The 19,544-nt window shown below is 48.7% G+C and overlaps 1 protein-coding gene across 2 annotated transcripts in view; it reads left to right on the top strand.

Annotated features, from left to right (window-relative positions):
- The window catches only part of SNX19 (sorting nexin 19), a 31,859-nt gene extending 13,125 nt beyond the window's left edge, over positions 1–18,734 (top strand). Inside the window, exons 9-12 of one of the 2 annotated variants that reach the window (XR_003399942.1) lie at positions 7,092–7,276; positions 8,107–8,194; positions 8,857–13,293; positions 18,525–18,734. Coding sequence is in view for 1 of the 2 variants with exons in the window: in XM_026863737.1 (XP_026719538.1) it covers positions 7,092–7,276; positions 8,107–8,194; positions 8,857–8,992 (409 nt within the window). In the remaining variant the exon portion in view is untranslated. Of the gene's footprint in view, positions 1–7,091; positions 7,277–8,106; positions 8,195–8,856; positions 13,732–18,524 lie in introns of those variants that run through there. The other variant, XM_026863737.1, reaches the window with a different exon arrangement.
- The last annotated feature ends 810 nt before the right edge of the window (positions 18,735–19,544 follow it).

The following is a 19,544-nucleotide window of genomic DNA, read 5'->3' as shown; positions in this document are numbered from 1 at the left end:
GCAATTCTGCCCAGCCCTGGCCGCCTGGAGCCCCTCAGGGGCAATGAGCCAGATCTCATCTTGGTGCCAGCTTGCACCAGGGCTCGCCACAAAGCTGGGCTGCACATGTGTCACGCGGCGTAGGGGGTATCCTGGGGGGTGACATGGATGTGTGTGGGCAGGCATTTACTGCAGAGGCTCCCTGTTCTCTCCCAGGGTTATTTCTGAAAAAGACATTAAAGCCACAGGTTGACTCGTGCTCTTTGGGAGAAGCCGGGAAGGTTTAAGCTAAAGCTGTTCCCAGTGTGGCTGCTCCTGCTTTCCCTTGGCTTTGTAGCTGGCAGGTAACTTACCCCTCCAGGCTGAGTTTTGCTGGCAGAAAGGAGCTGCCAAAACTGCAATATCAGTGCAGCTGGGGCAACTGAATCCTTTCGTCATTGTTACCTGGGGGGTTTGATTTGGGCGTGTTTAATGAAGGACCTTTGCAACCACACAGCGAGGGGCTGTGCTGGCAGGCCCAGGTACATGGCAGCAAAGGTCCCGTCCCTCCTGCGGCGCTGCAAGGGTGCACCCTGGCCTAAAAGCCAGCAACAGAGTTTGTATATAGGGAACCAATCTTATGGCATCTTCCTCCTCGTCTCTGGATTTGGCCGTTTGTCTTGTAGCTGCAAGGAGCAGTAGAAATCACAGGCCTGTGGTATGTCAGCAAAAGCGATCTTCAGGACTGTGTGTATGTAAAGTAAATAAAAATCAGCTTGGAAATGGGCCTCGATTCAGTTGTCTCCAAGCACCTGGAAATTTTGGATCTGACTTTGAATCTCTGTCCCAAACAAAATTTTTTTTTCCCTCTTCTAGAAGCAGCATTCTTCCAAAAACAGCCACTAGAATGAAGTAAGCACTCTGTGCTTTGATAACAATTGCAACATTATTTTAACTGCATCTCTCTTTTTTCCTTTTGATTCTGTTTCAGCAATGAGGTATGTGCCAACTTTTTTTCTAGATTTAAAAAAAACCCAAACCACAACAACTTCCTATTTCAAACAGAGCAGATGAAGAAGAAACAGATTGGGGGAGGAAATCACATCTGCTTGTTGGTTTTACTTTCCCCTGGCTCGTGAAGGGTTAATGGTGTTTTTATGTATTTTGATTCTGAAGTGGGCTAATGAAGCAATCTTCTCTGAGCAGGACCTGGCTGAGACAGCCTGGCCTCTCCCTGGGGCACCGCTGAGAGCTTAATTGGCTCAATAAATACTTGATGAAGATGTTATCGAAAGCCGGGATGCTTTGTTAAAAATCAAGGGATTTTGGGATGATTTTTTTTTAAATCATGTAGCTTTCTCCCCCTTTCCCGAGCCCCACAGTGTTGCAGGGAGATCTGACTTGAGAAAAGCAAAAAAACAGAGGAGCTTGATGAATTCAGTGGGGAGCAAAGACATTGGGAGTTGGAGCCCTGTGTGTTTACATGATTTCTTTTTACGGCAGGTGTGTTTTGGAGAGAGCAGCACAGAGCAGTGCCCCCAGTCCCGACACCGAGGTGCAGTTTCATGCTTACAGGCAGTGAGGAATAATCTCTTTTTTTCCTCCTCTCTGCCCAACAGTAAAACATCCCCCATACCTGCTTCTCGCAGGGCTTCTTCCAGCTCCACCTCCCACTGCTTGGGTCAAGCAGGTAGAAAAATCCTGCTGCCATACTCCGGTGAGTTTAATCAAGGCATGTCGACTGCCAGTGCTACTGGTGTGAGCTCCCTGCAGCTTGATTTGTTTCTTGGTTCCTTCGGTGCCACCACCCTCAGGGCAGCTGTGCTTGGGGGATGCAAGTCACTCTGCTCGAGGAGAAGGCGCTCAGCCACCGGGCTGCTGCCAAACATTTCATTACCCCGTGCTGGGGCAGGGGTACAGGACGTATTGTTCGTAGCATATACAATTGTAAACTTTTTATAGGGCAGCAGGAGAGGAACATTTCCAGTAAGGCGAGAAGGATAGTTTACTTTTTGCATGTGTGTCTGGCCAGAAGTTTAAAAGGACTCAGGATGCTTCGTATTCTTTGATTTATGAGGGCTTGTTTTTTTTTTCTTTTCTTTCCTGTTTCCTTCCTCTGCGAAGGGTTTACCGATGGCCGGGACAAGTGTGGGTTTGCTTTGAAGGTGTTTTTAAGCTGAGTGTGCCAGCAGTCGGCTGCACGTGTTTCTTCTGGTGGCTGTGCCAAGAAGGTGGACCTGGGCTCAAGTAGCAGGTGCTAAAAGCCGAGCCTGGGGCTGAAAGCTCTCAGTTTGTGTTTTTCCATTCTTCTAACTGTGCCCACTGCAGCTGTTTCTTCGGTTTTACAAGCCTTACTCAGAAATGGTTTACAGTCAAGGCATTGAAATGTTGCTCTTTCAGAGCCCTTGAGTTAAGGATATTCTTGTGGTTTGAGGCACGATTTGGGGAGGAATTTGGGGGACGAGGACTGTGAAGGGAGGGATGGCCCGTTGATTTAAGTACCAGCCTGTCTTGATTTCGTAAGTCAGATGCTTGAATGCCTTGTGCTGTGTTTCCAGATGTTGCCTTTTTCTTAAATCTTTTTCACTACCTTGGTCTCACGGGCCTTTTTTGAGCTTCTGGTTAGCCATGCTGTGTTAACTGACCTCAGGGAAATGGAGGCCTTGTTCTGGGGTGGAAAGTAGTAGATGTTGAGCTGGACTTGCTACTGTTATGCACAGCTCTTGTATATTTACAGAGCTATTTGTATTTATGCAGCTAAAGCAGACTAATAGGGGCTTTCTCATCTTTGTCATCTTCCTAACATGGCTTCCAGTTTGTGTTTGTCTAAATCCTTAAAATCCCCAGTTCTGGGGGAATTACACTGCTATTGCTTCAGATTTTAATTACAATTGGCTTATTTAACTTAACCTTTCCTCAGCTCGAGTGAACTTATCAGTTCTTGCCCTAACCTTGATGGATGAGCAGAGGTTTACCAGCTTCTAGCAGCTGTTTGAGTGTACCATATCTTTTTGTCCTATTCCTGGTCCATCTTTGTTTTCCAGACTAAGCAAATCCAACCTGTCCAACCTTTACTAGCTGAGCTGAGCTCTCTCTATCTGCAGGTGAACCCTCTGGGTAGGCCACTTAAGCGAGTGCATCCAGCTCTCAGGAGCCAGGTAACACCAAGTCTGTACACTGTGTTTTGCCTGTTGCAGACTCATAGTCTTGTATTTACTGTAGGCTGCTGTTCTGAGCAGCCCTTGTTGCTTCTAGGTGCCGGAGGAGGGCCAAGGTATGTACCCCCCAGGCCTTGTTTCTCATTCCCAGGGCATTTCTGTCGTTCCTATCTTAATGGGCCCCTTCAGCTGACCTTGGAGTTCCAGCTTAAGCCATGGCATTAAATTGGCTCTTTTTTAGCAGCCATTTCATTCCTTCATCAGCAGCTATTTCAAACAGAGGACCCTTACAGCATGGGCAAATTATGCACCTCCAGACTAATGTCCAGGACTCAGTAGCCTTTGCAGTCTGTCTCTCTGCATTGGGCATTATCAAAGCATTTGAACGTCTGAGCCCAGGAGGTCACTTTCTATCTATTTCTGGTCTCAGCTGAAGTGTAAGGAGATGGTTTGGTGATGGGTTTGTTTTTCTTTCTTTCTTATTAAGGCTATTTCTTCATGAAATAGCAGAATGGAAATAGTAACTCATCAGCCATCCAAAAAAAGGAAAGTTAGGTCTATTTGTGTTTCTTGCTGGATTTATTTCTACCTGGGAGCAGGCGTGTGTGTGCTTTCGATGTGGCATATGGATCTCAAATGCTTGGTCCTTTAATAGTACGACAAATCATCTGTGATCTGCTGGTGAAGGTCAGCTTTGGACCAGCACGTATATGGAGTTCCTGTGTAAGAAGTGTGAGGTGTTATTCCTGATCCTGGGGCAGCAAGTCTGCCTGATGGAAAGGTCAATTTGCCCTAGAAATCTGGGTTTACTCAGGTGGGATTCTTCAGCAAAGCTTGGTGTGACCCTCCCTGAGTTGCAGGTGCATTTGTGAGAGCTGAGGTTTTGCTCCTCGCCATTTAATAACTGTTGCTCATGTGTGCCCCTGTGTGTGTTGTGTAAACGTGGCGTGCATCCCCCAGAGCAGGTGTTGGCGGCGAGTTTAACACGTGCGGGTTGAGAGGAGGGAGGAAAACTCTTTGTGGCAGGTTACTCTGTTTTGATATTTTCCTTTGAAGTGTCTGAGAGCATCAGCTGCTCTCCCAGGGAGGATGCTGAGCCAGATGGACCAGTCTTGACAGTTCCTCTCTTCCCAGTGCTTTTGGGATGGGGCCACGCACTGACAGACGGACAAAAGGGAACCCAGAGCACAGTGATTTTAGTCTTCCTACTGTTTTTACCCCGCTTTGGTTTCTCCTTCTTCTTTCTCATCCCCTTTCCTGTCTAGTTTTTTCTTTTTGTCTACTTTGTGGTGCCTCTTCCCCCTTTCCTAGCAGTGAGCATCCTGCCATCTGAGCACCATGCGATCGGGCAAATTGTCATCTTCTTAGGAGCTTCTGTGGCACAGGTGGGGCAAAACCAACGGAGCCATTCTCCGATCCTGCCCTTTGCTTCCCGAAGTGGAAGGCAGCGAGCTGCCAGGCAGAGTGAACAATCCATCAGTGGCGTTTTGCAACTGTGGGAACTAAGACCCGTAAGCACTTGCATAATTGCGGCGCGTGCACGTGTGATCAGATTTATAGGTGTTACCTCTAGGCCTCCTTGCCTAGTTCTGGTGGCTTTATGGAAATAAATGAGATAGAAATGATAGGTTGTTTGTACGGGGCCTTCCAGCATTCGTCAGTTCTTGGTCAGCTGTCTGGAAACATGTGCTGTATTCTCTTAAATTCAGCTTTCACTCTGCTCACTATTTGCTTGATTTGGGGTTTTTTTGCTATTTTAGGAACATTCCTAAGAAAAGGAAAACTTATTCTTTGCTTTCTGCAAGCTTTTAAAGGATGGTAAGTGGCTGTTGCTGAAATGAACTTCAAGTTAACATTCAGTCTGATCTCCCTAGATGCGGGGTTGTGCTGTTTGCATCTCTGTCCCCAAGTCTCTGCACTTCTGTTGCTTGTCAAATGTTTTCTCATTTAGGAAAGCAGGTTGCATAAGAAAACACATTAATGAAAAAACATGTTAATGAAGGCTCTTACCCCTAGAGGAGCCACAGTTTAACACTTTAATTTGGTTGGGGATGTCTGGAGGGTTTAACATAATCCAGGTTGTTAAACTCTACTGATAGCTGGAGATAAAAACCCTTTTAAGCAGGTGTATTTCAAACATGGCCTTTTCCCAGGCAAGACTGTGCTGTGACATTTTGTCCTCTAAGACAGGTAGAAGCTACACTTTGGATCTCTGGCACTATCTTGTAGCAACACCAGTACTCGGGGTCCCTGGCAAGGCTGACCATAAAGGCTGCTTCCCCATTTCCAGTGCCGTTCTGGGATCCGCAGGAGCGCTACCTGTGCTCTGAGACATAACAGGCCTTACAGCTGTACCAAGGCTTCATTCTCAGGTTTTTTAATGGCCTTTGCTTTTGCAGTTGACATTTCCTAGGTGTGCATCCTTCATGACCTGCAGCTAGACACCTCATTTTGTGCTGAAGAAGGGAGCATCGTGTGGCAGCCCTGGTCGTGGTGTTGTCTACCTGCTGTTCCTTTGCCCCTGGTTACCTTTAGGTGTTGCTATTCCCAGCTCTCCGCTCGTGTTGCATGGGGAAAGACGCCCTTGGCCCGAATGCCTCGCCTGAGAAGAATGCAGACAGTCTGGCAGAGCGCAGGTTAAATAAAGTTTGCCTTGGCAGGGCCCAAGCTCTTGGATGTACTATGAGCTGCCGGGGCGTAGTGGTGACGGAATTGCAAGCACGAACACCAGCTGCCAAGAGGAACGGGTCTCCTGGCCCTGCTTGTGGACTCTTCTCCTCTGGGACTCTTGAAGTACTGGCAAAATCACAAGTCTTCTCCCTACCCAACCCCGTGCTGATGCTCCCTCTTTGCTCCGGGCCCTCGCGCTGATGAGGACGGCGGCAGCGGGGCCACCGAGTCCCAGTCTTGTTCAGTCACTGGGGACCCTCCTGTTGGCCCCTGTGGTGTCAGGGATTTGGCCTCTCCTTATTCTGGGGTGAAAGATTTTAAGCAGTGGCGAGTTTTGACTGACAGCTGTGGCTTTTGCTATTACACGGGGAAGTGATTTCATGCCTGGGAAAGAGGGTCCCCCTGATTGATTTAGAAACTTTCCCTGGCCAGCGCTTGGGTGGTGCAGACACATCTCCCCCTGGGCAAGCTGCAGACGCCTCTGAGCCCTAATGTGGAGCAGCGTTCCCTCGGCCTCAGGATTTGCAGGTTGTTACCGTGTAAAGGGCACGGTTTTGGCCCAGCGGGAGGGCTGACCGGCAGTTTTGTTTGGCAGGTATCTAACTTGCCTTTTAATAGACGTGCAGCGCGGAGTTTTGGATGGGAGCAGTGATGATTTCATTGCCTGCCACCAGTGGATGGAGCAGGGCTGGACAGCAGGGAAGCGGGGGGATGAGAGGAGTGTGAAGCAGCAGGATAGTTGTGCCTTGCCATCCTGGGAGCGTGTGCTTGGGTCTGCAGGCGAGACACTCTTGACTCTTTCGGTAGCAGAGGGACTGATGAGAGGAGAACTGGTTACCAGACCACCCTCGTGTCCTTCCAGTCAGTCACAGGCTTGTTTTAGAGTTAAAACAGCAATTTTGGGGGTTCTCCCAGCTCTTTCTCATCTCTCTCATCTTGTGTGTGGACATAACTTAAGAGTTTAAGGCCAGTCATATCCCTTAGCTGTGCTCCCTTTAGGGACCAGTTACTCAACTGGTTTCCTGTGGGCAGTGGGGCAATGGAGCTTCTCATGGCTTTTGCTTTTCCACCGTGACTTTGCGTTAGTGTCTCTCTCTATAAGGTGGGGGGACATTTACATACTTCTGGTGTACGGGGAATCTCAGCTAATTAATACTTGTGAAAGTGTTTAACGTACAGACTTGGGAACTGCATAATTCACCCAGCAAGCTGATTTCTCTCTCCAGGGCCTCTGGTTGGTGGAAAGTTCGTGATTTGGTACCAAGCCTGACTTTTCCTGACCTTTCTCTCTCCCTGTGCTCACAGGTGGCTGGAAGTCCAGGTGGTTAACCTGACCTGCACCCAGCGTTGGGTCCAATACCTCCAGTTGTTACAGGAATCCATCTGGCCTGGAGGAGTTTTACCAGCAGTGCCTAAACCAGCCAGGACAGAGGAACAGAAGAAAGCAGCAGCAGAGCAGGCCCTGCAGAGCCTGATGGGGATCTTGCCTAGTAAGTATGCCCCAGAGATGTGTCAGCTCCTTCAGAAAGGACCAGTGGTGGGGGGAGGCTGAGGAACCCTCCAGGTCGTTGGCATCTCTGGAAATGTGGTTAAACCCAGAGATGGAGCCTGCCTGTGCCAAGGCACTGAGAAACGTTCCTGACCTTTGAGATTTGAATGGTTTCCTGCAAGCAAAAAAAACCCCACATTTCCCAGTTCTAGATAGTTTGCATAAGCATTTGGGGAGCAGCACAGCTCAGGGAGAAAGGCCACACATCTTGGTGATTCCCAGACACAGAGGGCCACGTACTCTGTGCTTAGTGCTGGTGGTGCAGTTCCTGCTGAGCCAGTTTCAACAAGGTAGAGCTTAGGAAAGCCAGTGCCATGCCGTGCTCCCAGCTGCTGCCAGAGGGTGCCATTGCTGAGAAGAGCCATAAAGCAAAGCCTGTGGCTTTTCCACCGGGCTGCAATCATAAGCCCAGCTGCACTGGATTTCCCTCTCTTGAAGTTTGACACAGGGACCTTTGGCATTAAAGCTGCTGCTGCCTAATCCGTGTGAGTGCAGTGTGAACTTTTAACTCCTTGCTGCAGTGTAAGTGGCCTTTACTATCCTTTGGGGATGCAGAAGTTCTACCAGTCTGTGCCCTTCCAGCCTGGAATGCTTTTCTGGCATTTAGTCCTGTCCCTGGCTGTTTTCTGTCATGGTAATGTTGGGCACGAGGTGCCTCAGGCTCAGAGCCCCATCACAAACTTTGATTTAGTACCCACCAGCAGCAGCCTGGCCCTGTTTTACTACCGTGGAAATGTGCAGTTCCTAAAGCTTTGTCTCTGACCTTGACAGATGTGGTCCAAGAAATCCTTGGAACCAGTAAATGTCGGATGAGCTGGAACCTGGTACTGGAGTCCCTGGCCCAGCCTGTGATAAACAGGTACATGGATTATAGTCTCTTTACCCCAGTAGCCTTTGCAGTGGGGTCTATAAGCTACTCTCAGGGCTTCGCTGTGAGATTCACACTGCCAGTTTCTTGGCACAGAACATATCTGGATAATTATCCTGGAGTTATACTATCACAGGGCATCTGGCTTGCTTATTATGAAGGTGCACGTCTAGGACCTCGGTCTGGCTGGAGATTATTGAACCAGTCTTGTTAATTATGTTGTTGGGCCTGCTTAGATTGTGAATGTCAGGGGACTGTCAGCAGAAATAAGACAAATCCTGGCTTAGTTTGTTGTTTTTAGAAGAGCTCAGGGAGCTGCATATAGCCAGTGTTTTTCTGTACAACCATTGCTGTGCATTTGGAAGGCAACGTTTTTGTGATTAACTGCAGAGAAATGCATGTGCCACCTCATTCCAGGAGATACATTTGTGTTTTCTGTGCTGGTCAGCAGCTTCAAACACCCACTGGTTTGGGGGGTGGAAAAAAACCTGAACCATCCCTTAAAACATTTCTTCTAGGGTACGAGATCTTTTTTTTGAGGGCAGTCAGAATCCTTTTTCTTTGTGTGAGCTTTGGCTTCTGCATGTCTGGAACTGATCTCCCAGCTCCGCTGTGCCCTGACCAGCCTAAGCTTTGTCTTCTCTCCATTTCAGGCACCTGGTTTTCTGCCTCTTGGACATTCTGCTGGAGTTCTTGGTGCTGAAGGGCTCCAGCGATGAGCTCGGGACTGCAGCTGTCGCGCCATCTGCGTCTAGTGGCCTGGACAGAGCAGGCGTTGCGGCACATTAACCAGGGCTGGGGTAGCCAGCGGTGGAGGAGAGAAGCAGCCACAGGCATGGGATGATTTGATTTTCAGTGTTTACTGAACATGTCTGAGAGCTTCTTGTAAAGAATTTTTCCAACCAGTGCTAAATGAGGCTGCTTCCAGGCTTCTCTGTTTTGGCTGGGTGACGGATTAAACCCAGTGTCAGGGGCTGAAGATGCTTTTCTGCTGTGTAGCGCCTGTTCCGTTGCTGACCTGATGGAGAGCCTGGAATGAAGATGCCAGGCCTCTGCTGAGCTGGACAGCTGGAGAAGGATATGCAGGCTGCCCACAACCCCCGCTGTCTTGCCCCATGTTTCTGACCATCTTTAGCATCTAAAGGCAGACAGCACAGATTTGCTTTTGTGGCCTCAGGCCCCACCTGGCACTGGCATGCAGAGACTTGGTGCAACGGTGTCTTGTGGGTAGATGTTTCTCCAGGACAGGTGAAGGGAGGACCAAATGCTGTCCCTGCTCTTTAAGCAGCTTGCTCTGTGCCTACGCCGCACCATCCATTTTACCAGAAGAAAAACAGGGAGAGAACAGAGCACGGAGATGTGGGGATAGCCCTGAAGTCAGCATCAGGGATCATCCCACCTAACTGCGAGGTCAAAAGCAGGGCAGAAATCAAACCTGCTGTCATTTTTAGGGACGAGGATAAGCTGCTTCACGCTGCCACTGCTCTGACTTGGTCTTGTTGTGGCGTTTTTTGGTGCCCGAGCAGCAGGATGCAAGTAGGATAGACTGTGGTCCTGGAAAAGAGAATTGTCCCCAGACTAAAGAGGAGTGGTAGCTTAGCTGGACTTTAGGATTACCATGTATTTTGCCTGCTGAGTCACGTTTTAGTCCCAGACACTGTCACCTGAAAGGCACTGGAGGAAAGGAACTGACCCACGTGTGACACAGGGCAAGTAAATCAGCTCCCACAGAAAAGTGCTTGTCACAGCAAGCTCTGGAAGAGGAACACCAGCCACGTGTCATGGACAGCCAGCGGGTTAGACCATGGTGACAGGCATGAAAGCACGTCCTTAGCTCTGTTGTCACCATGCTTTGGTTTGCTCTGCCTGCTCTTGCAACAGCTATGTGCAGAGGGCTCTCGAAAGCTTGTCAGGTCACGATGCCCAGTGCCACTCAGCACAGAATGGCATATCGATTTGGCAGCTGCTTTTCCAGGTTATCCAAGACTTGTGTGGATTTGCAAGCTTGGGCTGCCCAGCTGACAGGTTTGTGATGGGGGAAAATGGACATGGAGGATATGGACATGGAGAATATGCACTAGCACACCAGTTCAGTGCCCTGTTTTGGTGTATTTCCTGGGAGAAATATGAACTGGCCAGCACTGGGCTTTGCTGATCAAGGCGATACTGCTCCTGGCGTTGTCTACACATTAAAGTGCTTCGAAGAGGAGACCTCGCAAGAGGGAATCGTGCAGGGTCCCAGCTAGCGTCCATGTTGCAGTACCAAATGGTGCATTTCGTATGGCCTGCTGCTTCTTGGAGTTGGATACTCTCTGCTGGATACTGGCATGTGTGGAGAGAAGGCCGTGTAACTCCAGCGTGCGTACTGCTGAAAGCAGACTCTGCTCTTTCCAGCTGCTTAATAATGGACGCACAGCTTCTTGTGTGCTTCTTCATGTTTCTGTTTGTGTGCGTGTATTGTGTGAAAAATACAGGGAAGGATTAGCTTGCTGTCAGCAAGTGTATTTTTAGGGAGCTCTAAGGGCATCCTGAGATGAGGCAGAATCCAATGTAATGAAGCAAAGAGGTTTTGCGTCGCTTACCAGAGCCATTTCTCAGCCGTGATGCTTTTGAGATGGCAGACTTACCACCTGCTTGGAAAAGGAGGGAGCAGGTGCATTAAGTAGCTTAAGAGTAGGTTAGGCAAAGCATTGGAGAATGCTCCAGGTGGGATAATCCCAAAAGGCCAAGCAGCAGGTTGGGAAGCAGGACTCCCATATGTCCTTAAGCACAATATCTGCTTGAAGCAGCCGCTTCCCCCTGTCTCACTGCCAGGCTCCTGTTTCCCTTCTTTTTCGTACTACTTCCATTTACTACATCTCTTGCCTTGAGGAGCAGAAGGAGCCATCAGCCAGGGTTGGTGCAGCATAGCCCTGTTGTGTTCGGTGGGTTCCCACATGCTCTTGGTACGTGCGCTTGCTATCGCTTCCTTATTAATTTTATGGGTTTGGAGCACAAGATTGGAGTCTGTCATTGATTAGGGATGTCATTAAGAGAGTGTTGAAAAGGATCCTTCAGAGATGGACTGAAAAATACATGCTGCCAGCTCCACGTGAGGGCAGAGGTCTAGCACAGTCCTTACAGACACTGGATGTGACGTTGGAAGGACGAGCTTACGTTTCTCCTTTGCCAGGAAGCCCGAGCATCCCTGCCCTTAACCCTGACCTCTGGCATTATGCAAATGACTCAGTATTCAGTCCTCCTGATGGAAGTAATTTGCGATTTCTGCTGGCGGGCTCCGAGGAGCATAACTTGAGAGCTGGCGCTTCGCTGGGATGGCGCAACCCTGATTTGGGGTTGTACCAGACAACTGCTTGATCTGCACCTTTCACCCAGGGGCCCCGCAGCCTGCGCTGTGCAGACTCGCTCACGTGGCGAAGCAGCAACATCTTCTCCGAGTTTATGTGGGAGGCACTGGGGCAGAGAGTGATGAAGTAGGTTTACTCACATGTGCTCTGAAGTCAGTGGCGGAGTTGGGAGCAGACCCCGGGAGTTAGGATTGCAAGATCTTTGTTTTAATCTCCACAACCCCTTTTCTTTTCTTAGAGTGAGGAAAACAGAAACCAGGGTTGCCAGAGCCCTTTCTCATGCTCTTACTGGCTGGGCTTCAAACTCCCATTCTCTCCTTCCTAGTTCTTAGTCCATTCTCACAGCTGAGGTGAAGCTGCCCAGGAACAGCATAGGAACAAGTAGCCCCTCTCTGTATCTCGTTGTTAAGGAATACAAAATCCAATAAAAAGCTCAGCTTTTTTCTATCCCAAGTTCTTTGCCTCACTGTAATTTTCAGATTAAACTAAGCATGACGGTGGCAAAGGCAAACTTCTGCATTCAGGTGGGCTGAGAGTTTATTTCCATTGGACTAAGACTAGAAATACTGCTTTGGTACAGCAAACAAAGCCAACAAAAAAACTTTAACTAGCTCTGTGTGTGTCATGCTCTCAGCAAGCTCCCTTTCTCTGCAGGAATTCGTGCAGAAGGCTCTAGCCACCTATTTCTAAAGGGAGGGTGGTAACAGCAGCCAGATTTGATCTCAAGAAGAAGCTGCAGGATTCTATCATATTAGCTACAAGGCAGTACATGCTTCAGGTGGGTGCTCAGCTCTCGAGGTCCTACTGGATAGATGGAATCTGCTTCCAGCCCGTCGCTTCCTGACTGCACTGAGGAAAGCGTTTCATCTCCCCCTGCCTCAGTTTCCCCCAGTGCTGGCTAGTTAGACTGCAAGCAGGGGCTGCTCGTGTGTGTGTGTGTGTGTGTGTGTACAACACATGTGTGCAGTGGTACAGAGCCTCGAGGCACCACCGTAAGCTAAACAGTTGTGTTGAACCAGAGCTAGTTTTTTAATTGTTTTTTCAGGGAAGAAGAGTGCCAGTGCACACTGACTCCCTGTTGTATTTGCTGTATTCAAACCTTTGTATCAGCTATTTGTGGGTGCAGCTACTCCAGTCAGTGTAGAAAAGTGCTGTCTTGAAACCTGTTTTGTTAAATGGGGAGCAAAACGCTGCTCCCAAGCACTTGTGACTTCTGTTCTGACTCCATGTACAATAATATTCTGTGTCAAACTTGTTTCTGTGCTTGGGTTTAAAATTCACCTTTGCCAGGAGCTGCCTGTAAGTCAGCCCTTGGGAAGGGAAGAGCAAGTAGGGGAGAGGCAAGAAAGCCCAGGTAGGAGTGGGAAGGGGGAAGCAGGCATCTCCCTGGGTGTCCTGAAACACCTGGCTGGTGGCAGTGGGTCCTTCTGGCCCACGGTGGCATTAATGGGACTGCTCAGACATGGGAAAGACCAAAGTTCTTAGCAGCTTGGTCAGAAATAGGAACAGTTTTCCCATCTGTGGGAACATCAGCTTTGCGTCTTTCTTCCTGACAAGGAAACTTCTCGGTTTAGGCTTTCCAGTGAGTGTGAAACCAGAGAAGCAATATGGGGATCTTTGGCCTTTCTTCTGGAAGAAAGTGAAAGCGAGAGAAGCAGGGGTTGTGCAGACCCATCTCCACATCCCTTGGGCACTGCTGCTTAGGAAGTTCACCTCGATATCGGTCCTGGAGGAGAAAGGCTGGTAAGCTGTAAGGAAATAGAGAATGTCTGAAAATTAAGAAATTCCACATGAAATTTGAAATATTACGTCAAAGAAAAAAAAAATAGAGGGAGGAAGAAAAACCTGATACAATGAATGTTTGAGTCATGTATTATTCTGGATTAGCTCTGCCATGGAAAGATCCCATACACCCTATGAAATCCATTACCTACAAGCCAGCAAACATTTGTACAGCACATGATGCAGGGATCATAGCTGAAGCCAAGTTCCCCTGTATAATATCCACCCCAGGGTAGATTGGTCCATTTCCAGGGTCAACAGCCAGAGGATTAAGCATTTATCTCTGCAGAACAGTGGATAATTAATACCAGATCGAACTAGGGGCTGCGCTCAAGAGAGCTTGTGACTAGATTTGTGACTGAGTGTGGCTTTATTGCCTGTGAGTGAGTTATGGGGAGCGGGATGATGGGTTTTTTGTACTGCAAAGTGCAGGCGTGGCTTTGGTGATCTGCCTTGTAGCAGAGCATCCACAGGGCTTCCCAAAGGGAGCTGAGGGTGAGCTCTCCCATGATGGCCACAGGCAGTAGGTGTTAAGGGTGTGAACCCCTCAGGAGATCTTTCCTTCCAGCCGAACGCTGGAAGAATGGAATCGAGATGCTGTGATTTGCCATCTTCTAGATTTAAATGTAAAATCCAGGTTTTGGCACTTCTGGCTTGCTTGAAATAAATTAATACCATTATCCTGGCCACAGTCCAGTTCAGGTAATTATATTCTTCCTACCTTAATGCCACTCCAGCCCCCTGTCTCCACTGGATATGCTATACTCTAATTCCTGTCTGGAATTTGCTTATTATGTTACAATATCTTTTTATTTTTTTTCCCTCCGTGTACAACTTGTGCATAGAGCACTAGCCAGCCCCCAGCACTATGCTGAGCCGCTAAAATAGTCAAGAGAACCTGCCTTAGACCTTTGAGTGTGCCTGGTGGTGTCCTGGAGCATCTCTCCTGACTTGTAAGCCTGCTAAGCTGGGAAGATGGGTGTCATGAAAGATCAGAGCAAGTGTTGCAGTCGTGTTTAACACAGTGGACTGCTAGAAGCCCACTTCCTCTCTTCTCAGAGTGCTTCAGGCATGTGAGTGCCTTAGGCAATGGGAGGAAATTCAGCACTCTTGTGTGCTTGGCTTACCTTCCCGCTGCCATTTCTCCAAAGATTTTGAAGACTAAAGTATGTTGTTCCTTTCAGGTTGGGGTAGCATCCTCTTGTCTTCGAGGAGAGTATTGGCAGTGTCTTAATATAAACACATCCAAACCTCCTTGCTAATCTAGTGGAGCAGTCCTGCCTTGATTTGAGGTTAGCATCCAGCCCTAAGAAACCATTTCCTGCAGTACTTGAGCGATGCTAAAAGCTGCCTTTGAGTCCCTGGTTTCCCTTTTGGAGTGCAGCTTGCTTGTCCATGTTGGTGGCTGGCTGGCCCTTGCATCTCCTGCAATTGAAGCATTGGGTTTTTTCCCCTTCGAAAAGTATTTAAAGTTGCCTTCTTTCCTTACCCTTTTCAATTACTCTCTCTTCATCTCCTGGCCTTGCTGAGCGGCTGAAAAGGTCGCTCAAGCAGTACTTGAGGAGAGTGTCCTGCAATTCCATGTACTTCCTTCCTGTTCCCAGGCCCCTTTGCTCTTCCACGGCCCTCGAGGACAAGGGGGGTTTGAGGGACGTGCTGGAGGAGGGACAGCAGGGGTGAGGATCAAAGACCATAAACCACTGTTTAAAAAATATAATGCCCACCAGCTTCTCTTGAGTGTCGCATCTGGGAGAGCCTCATTAACCTTCTGTTTCCTCCTCCTCCTCCTTTGCCCCTGAAAATCAACAAAGCCAAACATAACAAGTTGCCTTGATTGAAGAAGGCTGGAGTGTGTGTGCTTAGTGTGAAAAAGCAAAAGCAAAGCCATTGGCTAAAGCCCCTTTTGCATGCAGGCCACTTCACATTTATTACGCTAGAAGACGGAGCTCTTTAAATCCCGATGCTCTTTATAGTTGAGCTCTTTAACTTTCTCCCTTCCTCCCCTTGCAGCCTTCATTCTCTCCTTGTTCCGCTCCTTCCGCTCTGCTCCTTTTTCTTTTGTCCTGTGAGAACGAGTCTTTTAATCCCCTTGTACTGCAGATTAAAGCTATTATAGCCTCCCCAACCTGACATTTTCTCAGAGAGGCTCACAGACAGATCTTTATGAGTGCTCTCTGTCTGTCTGCTGCTGCCTTTCTTCTCGGCACACTAAACCTCCGTTCCTGACCTTTCCCTGAAGAGGGAAGGGCTGGAGCGAGCAATCCCATGTAGGCAGAGGCTGGTCTCAGCAGGGCTCGAGGTGCAGGAAATTAACAAGTAAATAAGGAGAGAAAGAAAAGACGATGGGAATTATGAGACAGAACCAAAGCAAAATTCAGCATGTTTGGAAACCAAAGGCCGGGCTTGGGTCTGAGTTTTGCAAATGGTCCTGTCTTTACGAGGAGCCGAAGTGTAAACCTGGGACTCATTTTTAGTAGCAGATCAGAGTTACCTGAAACCTAAGTTACAGTCCAACTCCACTCCTCGCATTTGGCCCAAGAATAACAGATCCAGGCACCTAGAAGTATGCAGGTAGATGTTGAGTTTGTGAGCTTGCAGGGACAGGAGTGACTCCTACACTATGGGGCTCTGTCCCTGATAGCACGTTTCTTAGTATTTGTCATCAAACGATTGTACCTCACCTCTGAGATTTCAGAGTGGGTTAATGTGCTGGTCCTTGTCTTGTACACATCATAAAAACACAAAGGGTCGGCATAGCTTGCCTAAAAGCGTGTGCACTAATGGCAGAAACATCTTTCCTACAGAGTTTTCTGGCTCTCGTCATCAGTTCTGCCACTGCGAGGTGTCCTACAAATGTCCCAGAGTTCTTGGCAAAGCACTAAGGAAGGTGAAAAACTGGCCCCAAGACACATTCCCCAGAGAAATGGTGTAAAATTACCCCAAACAGGTCCCCTTTCAGGTTTGTGTACAACATGCAAGGATGCATTACTGACTGGGAGAGGTGTCTGTTGCTAACAAGCTTTTTGAGCAAAGAGGAGGCAGTTTGGGTTCCTCTTCTCTCAGACCTCCAGCATGACCTTGTCCTGGTTGTTTTGAGCCATCGTTTCACCCAGCTGTAAAATCGGGTTGATAAGCTGACCCAGAGCTGTGCTGATGTCCTAGCACTGCAAAGCTCTGGGTGCTCTGCTAACCCGTTCATCTTGAGCTGAAGAAAATCACACACAACCTGTGGCAAGGAAGTAAAAAAGGTCAAGTTTCAGTCCTGCAAGGCTTTACTTGCATCCATTTATACACGAGTTATGTTTTACCTCCCTTGTAAAAGGAGAAACGGAGAATTTGCGTCTCTTTATAAGCACCTTGAGAGCCTTCGCAAGTCACGTGTGGGGTTAGGAGACATTTGAAGGGTTGATTCAACACCTCCATATTTTGCTAAAATAGGTGGTGATCATATAGAAGATTTCCCGTGCTTAGGGGCAGCAGCAGCGCTGCGATGACAAACCAACTCATGGCATTTGTGCTCTCCCATCGCGCGCCCAAGCCAACGCAGAGGCTTCTGGGGGCAGCGGTGAAATTGCTTTCAAAGCAAATAATAAAAGAAGTGCAACTGTCCCCTTTTGCAAACTCATTTCGGGGCAAAAGTTCCCCTGGCAGCCCAGCTTGCCGATAATGAAATCGAAACGGGAGCTTGCCCCTGGAGGGGCCGTACGTGTGAAACGCTGCCATGTCGAATCCATATGAATCCTCCGTGGGGAAAGCCCGAGCCCTGTAATTACTGGTTTTCTAGCAAGCAGCCTTTTCTTTCTCTTTGTGTGGGCCCGGTTCCCCTATTCTCTCCCCCCATGTGTGCATGATAAGAGGATATTTGTAATGAAAATCACTGGGCAGAAGCGGAGAACAAAAGCGGGGGCACAGCGCGCTCGCCGGTGGGGATATTATTGACGCTGGGCTCCCACCTCCGTCCGGTCTGCTCTCTGCTGGGAGAGCGCGGTGGGCATGGCAGGCTGGGGAGGCTCTTATTAACCTTAATCTGCAGAAAGGGGCTGAAGCCACGCCGTGGCCCGGTTTCATAGCTACAGCGGCTCGCTCCCAAGCGTGCAGCCTTATGAAGGGGCAGTCTCCCCAGCAACTCTAATGCGTTTTTGCACCGTTACCATCTAATCTGAGGGAGAAATGTCACCGCCGTCAGACCCCAGGCTGGCAGCTCCCAGCCACGGCCGTGCTGGTAAGCACATATCCAGCTTCAACCTTCTGGTTGCTGGGGTGAAAGGGCCTCTTTATCTCCGCAGGGAGAGGCAGATGAATCCCGGGCTCAAACAAGGGACCTGCTTTTTTTTTTATTATTTTTTTATTTTCCCCCCACCAGACGCTCCCCCTCCCGTTCAAGAGTTCTTTATTATGTCTTTTAATTCTCAGCTGCGAGTGGGAGGGAGCAATAAGCCTGGAGAAATGGGGAGGGGGGGGAAAGCCCCTCGCAGTGGGGAAAGGCCCCAGCCACCAGTGTGTGAAAAGAGAAGGCAGTGCGGGGATTAAAAACGTCAACTTCATGGGAAGTACTTGATATTTAATAGCTTCACTTGATTGCTGCAAGGTGGTGACGTGCACAGCGCCGTAAGGGCAGCTGTGAGCTGCGTCCCCTTGGACAATTGATGCCGTTTCTGGGTGCCTCGGGAGCTATCGCCATATAGGATGGTGAGAAAGAGCCGTGGAAGCTGAGCTTGTACTACTTAAGATCAGGTTGTCAGGTTGGTGGCTCATCCTTTCAGTGCATGGCCAGCACAGGACGGCCTGCTCCTGACACAGCTGAGCTTTCTTCCCACTGGCAGCTAGATGATAGTGTTTGTGACTTTTTGTTGTTGTTGTTGTTGCAGAAATGCTGCTGGATGGTCTTTCTGCAACATATTCTCTAGTTTACTCATGTTCACAGCCGCTGCGGGGACCGAGGCCTTTTAGAGCGTTAGCAGTCAGTAATCTTCTCTTCTTGACAGATGCTCTGATGTTATCTGCTGCCCGTACAGTCAGGGCCGCTGGAGAAATTTGTTTGTGCGACAGGAGAGTGCTCCTGCGCCGGAAGGGACCTCGTCAACATTTTTGTCTGATTAGGCCAATAAAAATTCTTTGATTCCTCCCTCATCTCCAACACGCTCGTGCTGCAAACACCAGCACACAAATAGCACGCTTTATCTCTCCCCCAGATTACCTCCTGTGCCCCTCTGGATGTGGCCTTGGGAGAGGAAGTAGTTTCTCTAGAAAAAGAGTTGTCGGAACAATTGAATGACTCTGAGAGGATGGAGATTGCTTCTCATTGCTCCTTTTGTGAGGAAGGGATGAAGATGAAGCGACTGAAGCTTTCCCAGTGTGACTGACTGATAAAGAGCCTTCCCAGCACTGTGCTTCATCACTGTCTCAAAAGGCAATGTGCTTTTATTAAACCAAGTCTGCTCTGGGCTCCATACATGCCATCAAGCTGTATTAAGTTTTTCCTTTTGTCCTTGCAAGCAAATTCTAATAAACTAGCTTATGGCTGTCATTTCCAACACACTTCAGCACAAACATCCTTGTATGTTTTGAGAGCTTTATCCCAGATTCATGTGCATCTCCAAAGCAGCCCCTATGGATCGTCTGAAAAATCCCCCCTGTCCCTCGAGGCAGGCCCTTAAAAAAGGCATCTGGCAACGTTCCTGCCACCACCTGCATGGAAAAGCAGGAGGCAGGGCCTGTCCATCCCTTGGCTCTCCTGTCTTGAGGAGAACAGCGTCTAGGGTATAAATAGGCACGATGTGCTGTGATCCCTTTTAAGGGCTGTTCTTGACCCAATATGCTCCGCCAACAAAAATAAGGTTCACCTGAAGCCTAAAAGCTGCATTAGAACAGTGTGTATTAAAGTGCATCACACATCAAGGGCTTGAAAATAAACACCAGTGATGCCTCTTTTTGATCACATTCCTTTCCACGACAGACTGACGATTTCCAAGCCAAAAATGTCACTAACCTCTCATATTTCTCCTGGTCATTTCTGTCCTGAAATTGGAATGCAGCCACAGACAAAAGGGGGTTGAACACCCTCGTGTCAGGGATCCAGATTTAAGAGACATTATCTCATCGATAGCGAACAACAAGGCTGGCACGCCGTCAGGCGTGATATTCCCTGGAAAATTCAGCGTGCGTGGCGAGGGACACGGGAAGTCAAGCTTAACTCGCGACACTAAGTTCAT

Source organism: Athene cunicularia (assembly GCF_003259725.1).
Source record: "Athene cunicularia isolate RWA chromosome 24 unlocalized genomic scaffold, athCun1 chr24_part1, whole genome shotgun sequence".
NCBI lineage: Eukaryota > Metazoa > Chordata > Aves > Strigiformes > Strigidae > Athene > Athene cunicularia.
Note: the sequence above shows the minus strand (reverse complement) of the source record. Positions and strands in the feature narration are given on the sequence as shown.